Genomic DNA, 16,319 nt, shown 5'->3' on the forward strand with positions numbered 1-16,319 from the left:
AGGAAAGTCTAGCAATGTCTAGCAATGCTGTGGTATCCAGATATCTTCTGGGGCTCAGTTTCCCCCTCTGTAAAGTGAGAGCAAGGAGCTGGCCACACTGGTGTCCGGACTCAGCAAGATTGCCAGTGGAAGATGCCCGCATCTGAAGATGCCGCCCGGAGGACGTGCAGCAGCCCGCCAGCCAGGGCTGCCCCCTCCCCTTCCCCTCCCTCTCCCCAGCGCTGCTGCTGGCCCCCGCCCCCGCCCCGCCTCCAGTGTGCGATGGGGGGCGGGCAGCGGGCAGAGTCAAGAGCGAAGCCCAGCAGACGCTGCCACCTGATCCCATCCAGCCTCCGAGAGGCGAGCAACGGGTACTCGGTGCGCAGGGCCCCAGCACCCTCGGACCCGCAGCGGATTTCAGAAAGGTTGGGAGGTAGCGGCGACCACCCGCCGCCGCCACCCAGATCGGAGGCAGAGCCCTCGCGCGTGAGTACTGCGGTAGTCAACCTGGGGCTGGGGGGGCAGGGTGGACAAGACCGGGATGGGGACGAAGGGTGGGCGGGAGAGTGTCCTGGGGACCCAGTGCCTGGAGAGTCTGAGGAGGGCGACTCATTGCCCCCTGGGGAGAGAGGGAGGACTGGGTGAGGGGGCGAATCTGGCCTATCCCCTACGGTGAGCAGATCCCAGTGACAGATCCTGGGGGAGGTTGGGATGAAACTGAGACAATCGGGGTGGGGGGGAGGTAGTGATGGAGAGGAGAGGGGAATTTGGAGGTAGGGATGACGTGGGGATGGATGACAGGGAACGGGGGCAAGAGGGACCTGGCGCAAGCTGGGACTGGGGAGGGGAGGAGGGAGGTGGAAAGGTACTTGATCTCCCGGGACACTAATCTGCAGCCTTCTCAGCCGTTGGTCCCTTCCTCCGTAGTGCCCGGGGCAGTTTCCCCATTAGCTGGGCTGTACCCTCCTCAAGTAAGGACGGAGTCTCCGGTCAGCCAAGGGTCAGCCAGGTCGTCAGGGCTGGGTGGTCCAGGCCAGGGTGCCCTCCTCTAAATGCACCGGTATCAGCCCTAGAGCTTGGAGCGGAGAGAGAAAAGGGCTCCTTTGGGGGTGGGTAGACGTCCAGGCCAGTTTGCAGAGCTCTGGTTAGCTATTCCCTTTCTTCTTTGGTTCCCTGGAGAAAGAAAAGCAATTTGCAAAAACCGGGCAGCAGCCTGAGGTAGAGTGTTCTGACTAAAATTAGCACTGATATTCTGATGAGGTTGGGCACACTGACCCGTCTGGGATGGCTGAGGGACGCTCTCCCCATGGAGGAGGCACGGGGGACGGGAGGCGGGGGGCGGGGGGCAGGGGCCAGGAAGGAGTCTGAAGCCATCTGAGGGGCAAGAACCGGGGCCTGGCCCCGGCAGCCCCGCCCCACCCCGCCCCACCCCAGGCTGGAGGCTACCAGGGAAACTCAGCCCCTCCTGGGCGCCAGTGCCCTGACTCCATCCCCAAGGACTGAACTTCCCAAGGGGAGGCAGGCTGCCTCGGGTGTCTGAGCGGCACCCTCTGCGGGACCTGGAATGTTTCCCTGGCCGAGTGCCCGTCCAGAGGAGACGGGGTTACCACTTTCGAACACCTGAAGGTCTGCCGTGGAGAAAATGGTCCCTGTGGTGTGGGAGGGCAGCGCTAGCGACCGTGCAGAGTGGAAGGTGGAAGGGGACAAGCTGAAGATCCCAGCTATCCCAGAAAGAACCTATGAACAGCCAAGGCTGCTCAGAATGGGATCAGGCTGTATCTGAAGGGGATGAGCGTCCCGTCATTGACAGTGGCCAAGTAGGAACCAGTGCCCAGAGAATTCTTGCGCCGATGATGCCCTGTTCCAGTGAGCCTGGCCCTGGGCTCTGGCTGGCCGGCTCCCTGGGGCGCGGGGAGGGCCACCAGGCAGCCCATCACGCTTCTCTGTGGGGCCCAGTTGAAGCATCTCCCAGGGGAAATTCCACTGTAGCTTCCTCAAGGCTTGACATCTTTGGCTGACCCAGAGTCCTCTGAAAAATAGGGTGGTTTCAGTGAGTTTAGCAAAGATGGAAATAGGCTGGCCCTCCTACTTTGCCCCTTTGGGAAGCTGTGTGGTCACCAAGTCCTCTAGGCAGGATCAATGACGAAGGGAAAAAGGTCTACATCCTGAGGGGCCGCTGACCCTGACTTCCGCCCGAAGGCTGCCCACCAGGGCAGAGCGGGGCCCCGGCCCGGTCCCAGCCCCAGCAAATCCTTGGAAACACCCGCAGGACTTGGGCTTTCTCTGCTATGCCCTTGGTTGTCCTCTGTGGGTGGACCCTTCACCCTGCTTGGCTCCAGGCGGATTACGTCTGTCTGCCAGCTGGTGGACCAAACGAGGTGATGGGGCCTGGAGAGAGGGGACAGGCGTGGCCAGGACATCCTTCCCCCCAAACAGGTTTCAATGTAATCCGGGATTAATCAGGGCAAGGGGAAGAGGGACTGGAAGCCAAGCCAGGGCCGCCGGAGTCGGGGCGGGGGGGTGATGGTCAAAGAGTTTTCACATTACCTCACCCCTCCTGGGACCCAGGTGTCCTAGTTCCACACTCGCACATGCCCGGCAGGCTCCAGCCTCCTCCTCCCCTTTGGAGAGGGGTGTATGCCTGGCAGAAGCGGAACCAGAACCTGGAGACTGAGGCCCCTGGGGCAAAGACCCCGCCGAGCCAGGGGGCAGGCATTGCCACTGAAGCTGACTTTCCACCAGCTCTGCCAAGGGCTGGGCTGCCCTTGAGCCAAGGCATTCATGTGTGGGGACGGGCGAGTGGCCGGAGAGCAGGCCCTTGGCCCTCCCGAGTGTCGCTCACCTGGGATGCTGGCCCGCCTTCTCCGGGAGATTCTCAGCAGGCTAGCGGCAGGAGCCCCTCTGCGCTGCCCGCACCCCGCGCCCTCCCAGGGCCGCCCCACTCCCGTGCCACCCCACTGCAAGTGAGCGACAGGGCGGCCATGGTTTCAGGTGTCTGGGGATGGAATCCAGATAGGGTTCCAGGATTGCAAGTCGTTCCTTTGTTTCCCTCACGGATTTATTGGTCTTGGGCCCTCAGAGCGGGAGCCCAGCTAGGAGGGCTCCGGGCTGGGAAGCGCGCCGATGTGCCAGCGCCCAGGGCGGGCTGGGGATGTCTCTCTGGGAGCAGCACACCTGTCTGAGGGCACGGACTCTGGAGCCAGAAAGAGCAGGTCTGACTCCAGGCTCGGCTAATACCAGCTGTGTGGCCCAGACAAGGGGTGTCAGCAGTTAGCACCTCAGTTTCCTTATCTGTAAAGCGGGAATACCTGTTAGGGCCTAAGTGATTAAACAGGATTAAGTATATGATAGTACAGTGCACCTAGTAGCCTGCAGTATTGACCCCTTCCCTACGTCAGAGGCTTGAGGAGGCGAAGGCTTGGTCAGTTTCTAAGGAGCTCAGATTCTGGCGTCCAGACCAGCCCTTGACTGAGGCCATCAGGTAAGGAGTCCTGGAGGAGGGAAAACCTTGGGCTGAGGCTTCTGTGCTCTGAGCTGAGCCTTGGTGCTAAGGCAAGTCTATCAGCGAGACGGACACAGACGGCGAGGAGATGGACACAGACGGCGAGGAGACAGACTAATTAGGGGCAGGCAGAGAGGCAGAGACAGGGCCCAGGGGAGGCAGTGGCTGTGGCCTACAGGGCTGGCCACACCCCAGAGTCTGTAATTCCACCCAAGACTAAGTTATCTGGAGCAACGTGGAGATAGGGTCTTGGTGGAGGGAGGGAGGAATCTGATCTTCCCGGGCCTCCCTGCTCGCCCCACTCCTGGGCGCCTGCTTCGCAGCAGCCCGCCGGGGCTCGGAGCCCAGCTCCCGGGCCCACTACAAACCTGTTTGCCTCCTTCTCCTGCCAGGTCTCTGAGGAACACTGGCCCTGCTACCAGAGCCTCAGGAGCCCCCATGAGTGCCGGCGAAGGGTGTCCTGGATAGCGACGCCCTGGCCGGCCCAGGGCTGGGTACCCCATCATGCCACCCATCCTCCAGCGCCTGCAGCAGGCCGCCAAGATGATGAGCCGCCGGAAAATCCTGCTGCTCGTGCTCGGGTGCAGCACCTTGAGCCTCCTCATCCACCAGGGGACACAACTCAGCTGGTAAGGGGTCGGGGCCTGGGGAGGGGGCGGGGCTGGGGAAGACAGGGGACCTCCTGTGGCCAAGCTGCCTGGTTAGCACAAGAACTGAGAGCGCTCCTTCCCATCCCATGCACCCGCCAGAAGTCTGTCTTCTGCTGGGCTTTGTTCCTTCCCTCTCTCCTGAAAGTGTTTTCCGTACATCTCTCTATATCCACACACAGCCTCCCGGGGCAGGGATTGATCTTCACTCAAAGGGCTGAGTGACTTGCTCGAAGTCACAGGGTTAGTGACTAAGCTGGGACTCTAGCCCAAGTGCTGCGCAACATCACGGGGCTGCCTCCGCAAAGGACTGCAAGCAACTTCTCACCACTTCTGTTGTGCTGGGCAAGTCCCCTCACCTCTCTGAGCCCATTTCCTCCTCTGTGAAATAGAAATGACGGTATGAGTGACCCAGCCTGTCACCCTGACACAGGATTCCACGCGACGACTAATAGGGGCCTTTATCCTACTCCTGGCTCACATACGACCCCAACAAATCCCTGCACCTCCTCGGGGCCTCCACTCCCTGACTTTCTACATGGTGTGCCCAGGACAACGGTGTCGGCGGGCCCAGGCCCCCTGCCAGATGCTTTGCTGGCCTTTAATGCCTGTGGGGACATTACTGTGAGCTGGGATCGGCCACCGACGAGAAATCTCAATGGTGTTCTCAAAGCTGCTTAGAGCTGACTCATTACACTGTGCTTAGGGCGGCAGAAGGGAAACCGGAGAGTGACTCAGAGTCTGACGAGAGTTTACGGTCACCTGTAATCCCGAACACCCTGTTTCAGGATTAAGGAAACAAACGAAAGCTTCATGAAGAATAGGATTGTTATCGGTTTTTTATACTATCATATTTCTTGAGTCTACAACAGTGCCTGGCACATAGGAGATGCTAAAAAAAGGGGGGAGGGATTGGCTGAGGGAACAAATAAAGATCCAAAGAGCTTAACAGAATCATATGACAAATGGGTTGCCTCAAAGCCCAAGTCACTCATCCACAAGGTGAGGAGCCAGTGAAAAAGTAAACACGAAAAAGAAAACAGCCCTGGTTGGTGTGGCTCAGCGGATTGAGCACAGGCCTGTGAACCAAAGGGTCGCTGGTTCGATTCCCAGTCAGGGCACATGCCTGGGTTGCAGGCCAGGTCCCAGGTTGGGGGTGTGCAGGATCGATGTACCTCTCACACATCGATGTTTCTCTCCCTTTCTTTCTCCCTTCCTTCCCCTTTAAAATTAAATAACTAAAATCTTTTAAAAAAAGAAAAAGAAAACTAGAGAGCAAGAGGATTGGTGACTTTATCTGAGTTGCCAGACTTATATAAATGGTTTTTCTCCTTCTGGCCCTCACTTTCCATATCTGGAGAGCAGAGTTCCTCCAGGATGTCCCAGGGCTATTGTCCCTCTATTAATTATCTCTCTGTGTGTAACCAAAGTGCCTCAAAACTTAGCAGCTGAGCCTATCAAACATTTATTATTTCACTTCTGTGGGTCAGGAACCTGGGTGGGGCTTAGCAGGGTGCCTCTGGCCCAAGGTCTGTAATGGGGCTGCGGTGCCATCTGAAGGGCTGACTGGAAGGGCTCCCCTACCACGCTCACTCGTGTGGTTGCTGGCAGACTTGAGCTCTTCAAGTACGGGGATGGATTGAAGGCCCCCGTCCTTGGGAACTGTTGCCACCTGGTCCCTCCCCACAGGGCTGCTCACAAGATGGCAGCTCGCTGCCCCCTGCATGAGCTTTCCTAGAGAAAGACACCAAGCTAGAAGCCATAGTCTTTTTGTAATGTAATCTCACAAGTGACATCGATCATTTCTGCCCTATTCTATTCCTTAGAGGCATCAGTAAGTCCCGCCCATACTCAAGGGAAAGGAAATACACAAGAGCATGAATGCCAGGAGGCCAGCAGGGATCACGTGGGTCATCTTAGAGGCCGCCTACCATACCCCTCTACTGCTCTGTGGGTAAAGCCCAAAATAAGCCACTCTGTGGCCCACCCCACAACCCTTGGGACGGGGCAGAGGTCAAGCCGCACACCTGTCACACCCTCCTCCCCGTACCCCCCCCCCCGGATCCTGCAGGTATCCCAGGCTGTTCCCTCTGAGTTGCCCGCCTCTGCGGGACTCGCCACCACGTCCCAAGCACATGACCGTGGCCTTCCTGAAGACGCATAAGACTGCGGGCACTACAGTGCAGAACATCCTCTTCCGCTTCGCCGAGCGCCACAACCTAACGGTGGCCCTGCCGCACCCGAGCTGCGAGCACCAGTTCTGCTATCCTCGCAACTTCTCGGCGCACTTCGTGCACCCGGCCACGCGCCCGCCGCACGTGCTGGCCAGCCACCTCCGCTTCGACCGCGCGGAGCTCGAGCGCCTCATGCCGCCGGGCACCGTCTACGTCACCATCCTGCGCGAGCCGGCGGCCATGTTCGAGTCGCTCTTCAGCTACTACAACCAGTACTGCCCTGCCTTCCGGCGCGTGCCCAATGCATCGCTCGAGGCCTTCCTGCGCGCGCCCGAGCTCTACTACCGCGCGGGCGAGCACTTCGCTATGTTCGCGCACAACACGCTGGCCTACGACCTGGGCGGCGACAACGAGCGCAACCCGCGCGACGACGCCGCCTACCTGGCGGGCCTCATCCGCCAGGTGGAGGAGGTGTTCTCGCTGGTCATGATCGCCGAGTACTTCGACGAGTCGCTCGTGCTGCTGCGGCGTCTCCTGGCCTGGGACCTGGAGGACGTGCTCTACGCTAAGCTCAACGCGCGTGCCGCCAGCTCGCGCATGGCCAGCATTCCCGCGGCTCTGGCGCAGGCCGCGCGCGCCTGGAACGCGCTCGACGCCGGCCTCTACGACCACTTCAACGCCACGTTCTGGCGCCGCGTGGCGCACGCCGGCCGTGCCTGCGTGGAGCGCGAGGCGCGGGAGCTGCGCGAGGCCCGCGAGCGCCTGCTGCGGCGCTGCTTCGGCAATGAGCCTGTGCTACGGCCCGCCGCACAGATCCGCACCAAGCAGCTTCAGCCGTGGCAGCCCAGCCGCAAGGTGGACATCATGGGCTACGACCTGCCCAGCGGTGGTGCTGGCCTGGCTACTGAGGCCTGCCTCAAGCTGGCCATGCCCGAGGTACAGTACTCCAACTACCTGCTGCGCAAGCAAAAGCGCCGGGTCAGTATGCGGGCCCGGCCCGAACCGGTTCTGGACAATCCCCCGCCGCCTCGGCCCATCCGGGCACTGCCTCGCGGCCCCCAGGGCCACTGAGCTCCAGGAGTCTGGCCTGGGGCTGCCTCCAGGTCTGCCTCATCTGGGCCCCCACTTCCAAAAGACTTAAGCCCCGCGCCATACTTGGAGGTGCATCTCCCTATCTGAGCCCACCTCCGTAGGGTGGTCTCAACCTGGTGTTCCGGGAGGGTGCTGATAGACCCGATCAAGGTCCAGGCCATCCTGTCCTCCTTCCGGGTAACATCCTGGTTGGTGACTTTTACAAGTGGTCCCAGGCCTGTCTAGAACTGTCCAGCCTGCCTTTTTCTAGGTCTCTTCCCAGCGGATCAGCGCAGGCCGCAGAATGGGGCTCCGCCTGCCAGCCTCCTGGGGTTCTTCCTCACAGGGATGAGAGGGGCCCACACCATCTGTCTTCCAGGTTCCACCCTTGCCACAGGCCTAAGCTGCTCCCAGGCTCCCAGAACCAAGGGTTCTTGGGTTGGGCTTTTTGTTTATTTGGTTTTTTTTTTAAATAAAATATCTTTGAAATGTGCATGTTGTGTGTCAGTCATTGAAAGCCAGATTTCCCCACATTTGAGGATGAGGCAGGGGCCCAAGAATGGCTGTGGGCCCCATGATAAGGGGGACCCTCTGCCGCTCTTGGCAGAGGCTCCACTCATTTCCTTTGAGAAAATATAAATTATTTTAATTTGATTCAGCAACATTTTTTGAGCATGATCGCTGTAACCTGGGGACACAGGTGAACGAGGCAGCTGGGGCCTTTCTCCTCACGGAGCTCGTGAGGGCATGGACACTGGAGCAGCAGCAAACAAAGAGGAAGGGCTGCAGGGGACTGGAGCAGAACAGCGCCTCCTTGGGCGGAGCTGAGGCAGGAGGAGGAGCGTTGCAGGTAAGGAGGTGCTGAATTCCAAAGTTTACCTCTTCCCCTTTTTTAAAAATTTTAATTAACTTATTTTTAGAGAAAGGGGAAGAGAGAGAAAGAGAAACATCAATGTGCAGTTGCCTCTCGTACGCCCCTTACTGGGGACTTGGCCTGCAACCCAGGCATGTGCCCTGACTGGGAATCAAACCTGTGATCCTTTGGTTCGCAGGCCAGCACTCAATCCACTGAGCCACACCAGCCAGGGCCAAATTTCCCCTCCCCTTTTTGAGTCACTGACTTCACCACCGGCTTTTTTCCCCACAAGGAGAAGACAATCCTGACAAGGGAGGGCCATTAATGTCCTTTAATGTCCTCTCATGTCCTTTAGCACAGCAAACAAGGTTCCCTCTTAAAACTGGCAGAGAATCAGGACTTTTTCTGTTACTTTCTTTTCTACTTTACAGTGTAGAGCCAGCTACTTTGACATATCCATGAACATAGCTAACATGATCTACTATGTGTCAGCCTCTTGTTTAGGGGATTTATACTCCTTACCCTGTGAGACAGGTACCATTTTATGGGCGATGGAACTGAAACTGAAACATGGCCTAGTGGCCATGTCTAGAGAGTGGTCACTAGGATCTGATCCCAGGCAGTGTAGCCTCAGAACCTGTGCTCCTAAGTGCTGTCCCAGGGCCATTCGAATAAAGAAGTTCATACACCCGAGGCTAGGCCGACCCCCTGGGCCTTCCCCGCAAAGAACGGCAAGTGGAGAGACCAAGATGTTGCCAGCAGCTCCTCTTCATTTCCCACGGAGACAATCATTGGCCTGTTTGGGCAACGGAGATTGCAGCGGTCGGATGACGGGTCATATGACCCAGCCTGGGCTTGAAAGGGGGCTGTTTTGATAGCACCCCACTTTTTAGCAGGAGAGCTCTGGAAAGGCAAATAAGGCAGTAATTACAGACAGGCAAATGTACAATCAGGCTTCCAGCATTAAACAGCAGTAAAAAATTGTACTAGACAAAGTCATCTACGCAGAGACAGACATGCTGGGACCTCAGGCCAAGAACTTGTCCGTCTGCCATTGCTCCCCCGCCCCGGCCTCTGGCTCCAGCCCTCGACTCTGGTCCTGTCTCTGCCAGGAACATCCTTCACCTTGCTCCGGATCCTCCTGGGAAACTCAACTTAAAGATTTGCCCTAATAGGCCTCTCCTGCCTCCCCGGCAGGTGGGCTCTCCTTCACAAACCTGCGCCACTTGAGCAGAGAGCACAACTCTGGGCTCAGAAAAGCCTGGATTCGAGGACTGACTGGAAACATCAGGCCCTGGGAGATGGTTTCTCTGTTTGGCGCAGTAGCAGGCACAGACTCTGAGTAGGCGTGATATTAAATGTCAGCCTTCAGTGGCTCAGAAGGGGGTCTCTTCTGAGGTCCAAATATCTCCAGCTTCAGCCACAACCCAGGACAACAGCCCCTGGGACCCCGATGCCCTGCAAAGGGGCTCCTTCCATCCACACACACGTGGTGCCGCTCGCTCTGTGCCCACTCTGCATGTTTCCAGGGTGTTGGCCATGGGTAAGACGCGGTCCCTGCCTGGAGAAGGTCCCACTAACATCTCAGGCAGACATGCAAGTAGCAACCAGGGTGACAACTTTAATGGAGGCGATTACCTCCTTAAATGCTTCGGGGTTGAAACCCTGGCTCTGCCACCTACTGCTTCTGTGACCTTGGTCTCAGTGTTGGAGCCTCACTTTGCTCACCTTGCAAATGAGTATTTTCCTCCTGGGGAATGAACAGTACTTGACCTAAGGCAGCTAGTACAGTGCCTGGCTCATGGAAATATCCCTAAAGCCCTGATGTTGTCAGGGCTCCCCAGACCCGACACCCTTCGCTTTGTAGATGTTACAGGTTGGCACATCAATTCCAAGAGCCGCCCGGCAGGTGGGAGAAAGCGTTTTGAGGTAAGGGTACCTTTTGCCACTTTGCCCAAAGGCGCTGTGCGGGCAAGCAGCGGCCTTGCTGTCGATGGTTATCGAAGGATGGGCCAAGAGTGGCGGGAACAAAGGAGGACAGGAGCGCCTGCCTGAGCCGACTGGAGAGGCCCCCTGGAGGAGGGATGTCCCTGCTGAGAGCAGGGACAGGGGAGGGTGCTCCAGACAGACACCACGGCCAGGCTGTGAGAGGCCTTGAATGTCATGCTCCGAAGTTCAGATTGTTCTGCATGGGACAGTGCAGCAAATGGAATGGTGGGAGATGACCAGCAGGGGGAGCCAGGCTGTCCCCACCGCGGACGGGGTCACCGTCACAGCCCAGGCACAGCTCACTCCTGACACAGCAGCACCCAGACAGGGCTCTCTGTTGTAGAGGATGGGGAGTCACTGAGGTGGCAGGAGCAAAGCCTTCAATAAGGTGCAAGCGCTGCCAGGAGAAGGCATGTTCCCGAGAGCAAGGACACTCATTAACGTTTCCTGAGCACTTGCTATGGCTGGGTGCTTCCCTCCGTGCTTTATGTATTTTAATTTACGTGATTCTTACAACTCCTTGATGAGATATGTATTATTCTCGTACCTCTTTTACAGAAGGGGAAACTGAGGTAAAAAAAAAAAAAGGTGAAGTGCCCAGGCTCACCCAGCTGGGAGAAGCTGATCTAGGACGGAAAGCAGAGCGCTTGGGATCCTGAGCCCATTCCCACCGCTGGGACCCATTGTCCCACCCACTCACACACACCCAGCAGCCCTGCAGGCTCACTCTCAAAGGGCCGCCTGAGATAAGCCCCCTGGGGGGGGCTCGAGTGGGAGAGGAAGGGGCAGAGGTAAGAAAGACGGGGCACAGAGAGAGGAAACAGAGATCTGCCACCTCCATTGGGCAGCTTCCCAGGAGGAGCTGGTGGAGTGGAAGGGGGGCTGGCGGGCAGAGCGCCGAGGAGAGGGGGTGTGATGGGGGAGGGGAGCGTCGCGGCCCTTCCTCAACCTCATAAACCTGAGATTAGCTCCTGTGAACCAGGGGTACTGCAGGAATCTGGGGACCCCAGCCAGCCAGCCCTCTCTGCCCCGAGAGTCCCTGGCATGCTCCGCTGGGCAAAGGACAGGACAGAAACAGCCTCCTCCACCCCTGTCCCAGTCTCATGGGGTTTTCATCCACGCAGGGCATGGGAGTCAGAGCCTAATACCCCATTACAAGTGGGGAGACTGAAAGGAAGCCCAGAGAAAGGATGTGGCTTCCAGAGGTGGTGGCCTAGAGCCAGGCCAGAGGCAGGAGCGAGGACACTCCCAGGAGCTGGAGCCACAAGAGGCAAGACCTTGGCCCTCTGTCCCAGCTGTGTCTCCGGCCCAGAGCTCCCTTCCTGGTGGGTGTCCCCAGGGCAGCAAATGCACAATGTTCAAACCCAAACATCTCATTTTTCTGCCAAAACCAGCTCCCCCAATGCTCTCAGTTTCAGGGGCTGACACCCCCATTCAAGTAGGTACTCAAGTGTGGGGACCTCGTCCCGTGAAGTTTCCCGGGGGGGGGCGGGGGGGCCGCCTGTGCCTGCATCGGTTCATGCCTGCCGGCCCGCGTTTCTGCTGTTCCAGTTGGGACTAACAGGTCAGCCCTTGCTCACGCTGGGCTACAGTCCCCGATACCAGGCAGGGTGGTTCCCCACACTCAAGCCCCAGTCCTTGGTGCCTCTTTAACGTCTCCCTCACCCTTTCTCCAGCGCCACCTACCTGTCCCCATGTCCTGGTTGTTGTTCTGACTCCTGAATAACTGGCATACCCCACTCCTTCCTCAGCACATGTCTTTGTCCACGTCTTCAGAGTTTCTCTACTGGTTATAGCCACAGCCTCCTCACGCTCCCCACAGCTGCCTCAGGCTCCCCACAGCACATGCAGCCTCCTCTCTGTAGGCAGAGCGATCCTTCTGGAAACCCTCTCTTCCCAGGCCCACAAGGCTCAACCTAGCTTGATCCCCAAAACCTTCCAGTCACATCTCCCATCGTCCCTCCGTCCCCATCACGTTCAAGCCACACTGGATTAGGCAGCATTCCCTGGACCCGCCGGTATGGCGGGGCTGGCTCTCACTAGCTCTTTTTTGTTTTGTTTTAAGATTTTATTTATTTATTTATTTTTAGAGAGGAGAAGGGAGGGAGGAAGAGAGGGAGAGAAACATCAATGTGTGGTTGCCCCTCACACGCCCCCGACTGGGGACCTGGCCTGCAACCCAGGCATGTGCCCTGACCCGGAATCCAGCCAGCGACCCTTTGGTTCACAGACGGCACTCAATCTACTGAGCCACACCAGCCAGGGCTGGCTCTTACTAGCTCTTAAAAGCTGAATTTTACCAGCCAGTTGTTGAGCACAATTTAAATATATGAAAAGTTAAAAGTTATATTATTGTATAAACTTACCATTAAATCAATCATATTAATAACAAAGATAATAAATACAACTCATTACTTCCTAATTAGTTTACTAGATTTTACTGTTATTTATACTGTTAAGGGTATCTGTCTCTATGGTATGTGTCTGGTCGGAATCCTACAGAATCATGTGCTCCTTAGGCACATCTCATCCAAACAGTGTTCAGTGACTTTACCTTGGCGGTGGGAATCAGCCACGGTGGGAATAGTTATACTACAAATCAACAAACTCTACAAACCAGAATTTGATTTATTGGTTTGTTGTTCATGTAGACCAGGGATTGGCACACTACAAGCCAAATCCAGCCCACCATCTGTTTTTGTAAATAAAGATTTATTGGAACACAACCACACCCATTCATTTGCTTATTGTTCTGTGGCATTTTACACAATTGCAGAGTTGAGTAGTTGCGATGGAGACTCTATGGCCCCCAAAGCTTAAACCATTTACTGCTTGGCCCTCCATGAGAAAAGTTTGTTACTCATTAACAAAAATAAAAATACCAACCAACACTCACAGCAGAACTACATGTGGAGAAATGGGTATTAAACCAGCATATCACTGCCCGAAGGTGCCGCGCCCATTCAAACCTCCATTCTTTGCCCACAGTGCTTTTTTCCTTCTGCTCCACCTGGAGAGCTTCTATCCATTCTTCAAAACCCAGTTCAAATGTCACTTTTCCCATGCTGCCTGTATCAGTTAGCTATGTGCTATGTGACAAACCACCCCAAACTATAATGGCTTTTAAAAACTTACTATTTCTCACTAGACTATGGTTCATCTCTGTGGTTCCACTGAACTGGGCTGAGCTTGACCGATCTCCTTACGCTGAGCTCACTCATGGGTCAGCCGGCAGGGTGGCTGGGGGCTGGCTCGTCTAAGATGGCCTCGGCCAAGGCGGCTCAGCTGTGCTCCATGTGGTCTCTCTTATGTTTCCTGGTTGTTTGTTTGTTTGTTTGTTTGTTTAAACAACACACATTTATTTCTCACAGCTTCTGGAGCTGGAAGTTTGAGGACACGGTGCCAGCATGGCTGGGCTTTGGTGAGGGTTCCCTTCCAGACTGCAGAAAGTCAGCTTCCCTCCATAGCCTCATGTGGTGGAAAGAATATAGAGAAATCTGGTCTCTCTTATCTTTAGCAGATGAGCCTGGGCTTGTTCTCATTGGCCAAGTGTGGGTGCAGGAGAGTGAGGGAAAACGGGCGAGTTCTCGCAAGTCTTTCAAGAGACAATTCAGCACTTCTGCCACATTTAATTGGCCAAATCAAGTCACAAGGCCCGTCCATATTTGAGGAGCAGGAACCTAGATACTGCAAAGTCACATTTCAAGGGGCATTCTGGATAGAAGGCAGGGGCAGAAGTGGGGCTATTTATACACTCCCTCTACCATACTACTTTCCCCTCTTTCCTCAAGCAACAGGGCTGCTCCTGGCTCAATGTTCATGCAGCGCTGCTCAGGAGCAAAACAAAGCCTGGCATGAGCACTTGGCTAAGACAAGGAGTCAACCAGAGACATTGATCGACTTGCCACAGTGCGCACAGACACAAGAGACGTGGATGGTGCTCTAAGGCTCTTCTAACAAAGAAAACTGGCAGTCTGTATGTCTTTTAAAGTTACTATATCAGTCAGGATTTGATCAGAGAAACAAAGTTATTGGGAGCGACTATATATGGTAGAGGTGTACTGTGGGGAGAAGACCCTTTCTCACCACGTAGTCGTGAGGGTTGGCTATGGAAGCCCGTTGTCCCTTTAGCTGGTGTTGGAGCCTAAAGCAGCCGGCAGACAGTTGGGATGACTGTGCGGTGGGGGGAGCAAGACACACTGGCATGTGAGCGGGGGGGGGGGGGGTTGGAACCCACCGCATGGACCAGAAGCTGCATCCACATTTTGCTGCATCTCAGCCTTCACCTTGGATGGCGCATGTGACCTACAGGAGAAGCTGGCACACTGTCAGGGAGCTAAACATACCCCTGGAACAGGAGCAACAGAAGTTGGAGGATCCAGAGAAAGCTGGAGGAGTCATGGAGCCAGGTGCCACCACGGCAAGCTAGCAGGGAAGGTCATTGTGGATGAGCTGTGACGGCTTCTGGTGGCCCCGTGCCAACCGTCCTAGTGGAAAAAGGCTACAACTGCTGTTTCACTCCTACTCTCCAGATCTTGCACAAAATGTCACTTGAGGCCCCCGCGAAGTCAGGACTGCAGGGAAGAGGATTCTGAGAAACATAGTTTCAGCTCAGCTAAAATGATAAATTCACTGCAGCTACAGATGTTAATTTGAATATTACACCCATGGAGACCAATTAGCACCAGAGGCCTTTAGAGCTCCAAGGCCACACTCCTGAGGCCCTCAGATGGGTACAGTGGTTACTCCCCCCTCCCAGAATGTACTTTGAGGTCAGCCTGCGGTAGCTGACAGGACCTCCCACCGGCTTCCTGACCTTGCAAAAAAGAGGGCCAGGTGGGACCCCTGAAATTTTCCCCTGCCAAGTTACAAACCAAAAGCGATAACACAGCCCCGGGGAAATTGCAGATTAGCGCCACCACCAAGGGTGTGAGAGATGCAAAGGCAGTGATTCCAAATGTATCCCCTTATAACTCACCTTTTTTTACAGGCGAAAAAGAAAACTCAATGATGCGGCGATGCCAATCCCAGCTGCAATTCTAGATGTGGTGTCTTTATTGGAGAAAATCAATACAAACCCCAGCAACTGGTGTGTGGCTATTGAACTAGCACATGCTTTCTCTTACATTCCCCTGAGTATGGTAAATTACACACAGTTTGCATTTACATAGAACAGGTTTTTCCATTCTCCTGCAAACTGCAAGGTCCAGAGGGACCGCTATCGTTTTGACAACACAGAGAACATTATGCTGATACATTCAATCAATGCCGTTATGCTAACTGAACTCTGAGCAGGAAACATCAAGCACCTCAGGTGCCGTAGACATAGGTGTGCCAGGGAGTCAGAGAGGAACCCTGCGGATGCTCCAGGGCCTGCCACAGTAGGAAAGTTGCTCGGGGACCGGAGGTCTGGGGAATGTCAGATATCTTCTAACGGGAGAGACGTGTTGCTGTCCCCCCACACCATGCACCATAAAGAAAGAGGAGTGATGCATGGTATGCATTTTGGGTTTTGGAGCCAAAAGCTATCACTTGTGGACAAGGTGCTTTGACTCATGTACTGGGTAAACTATAAATATGACAGTGTTAGGTCTGGATCTGAAAAAGGCTCTTCAAAAGGCTGTGATACAAGCTGCCCTACCACCTGGGCATCATGCCTGGTATATCCACGTGCCTGACTTAGGTGTCAGCCAAAGACGCCATGTGGTACCTCTGGCCAGTCCCAGTAGGAGTATCATAGTTACGACCTGTGGAGTTTTAGCCATGCCGGCCTCTGCCAACAATTCTACATTCTAAAAAGCAGCTTCTGGCTTGTCACTGGGCCTTGGTAAAGGCTGGATGCCTGATTTATGGAACGCCAAGTGATCATGGGAAGCAAACGTTCTTGATGAACTGGGTGTTCCCTGAGCCACAGAATCGTGGAACTGGGTCTGCGCCGTTGCATCCCACTGGACACCCAAGCGGTGTACGCGACCCTGGGCCCAAGTGGATGCTGGAGGCACAAACAAACCGCCCGCACAGGTGCTTCAGGGTCCCACGGAATTTGTTTCTACAGCTGCGCCTCCTCTCCCTTAGTTTACACCCAACAGCTTCAAGGGGAA

The 16,319-nt window shown here is 55.7% G+C and overlaps 1 protein-coding gene across 1 annotated transcript; it reads left to right on the plus strand.

Annotated features, from left to right (window-relative positions):
- The first annotated feature begins 320 nt into the window (after positions 1-320).
- On the plus strand, positions 321-7,781 carry GAL3ST3 (galactose-3-O-sulfotransferase 3). Its single transcript, XM_054570586.1, has 3 exons — positions 321-465; positions 3,874-4,110; positions 6,200-7,781. The coding sequence occupies exons 2-3, from the start codon at positions 3,986-3,988 to the stop codon at positions 7,371-7,373; spliced, it is 1,299 nt and encodes a 432-aa protein (XP_054426561.1). The 5' UTR covers positions 321-465; positions 3,874-3,985; the 3' UTR covers positions 7,374-7,781.
- The last annotated feature ends 8,538 nt before the right edge of the window (positions 7,782-16,319 follow it).

This window comes from Pteronotus mesoamericanus, unplaced genomic scaffold (assembly GCF_021234165.1).
Source record: "Pteronotus mesoamericanus isolate MK-2021 breed Mesoamerican mustached bat unplaced genomic scaffold, CSHL_Meso_final contig_214, whole genome shotgun sequence".
In the NCBI taxonomy this organism is placed as follows: domain Eukaryota; kingdom Metazoa; phylum Chordata; class Mammalia; order Chiroptera; family Mormoopidae; genus Pteronotus; species Pteronotus mesoamericanus.

Bases quoted from the DNA above. Each gene is read 5' to 3' on its own strand.
- GAL3ST3 (XM_054570586.1), top strand. From the start codon at position 3,986: ATGCCACCCATCCTCCAGCGCCTGCAGCAGGCCGCCAAGATGATGAGC. The intron at 4,111-6,199 runs GTAAGGGGTCGG...CGGATCCTGCAG, and splicing joins CAGGGGACACAACTCAGCTG to GTATCCCAGGCTGTTCCCTC.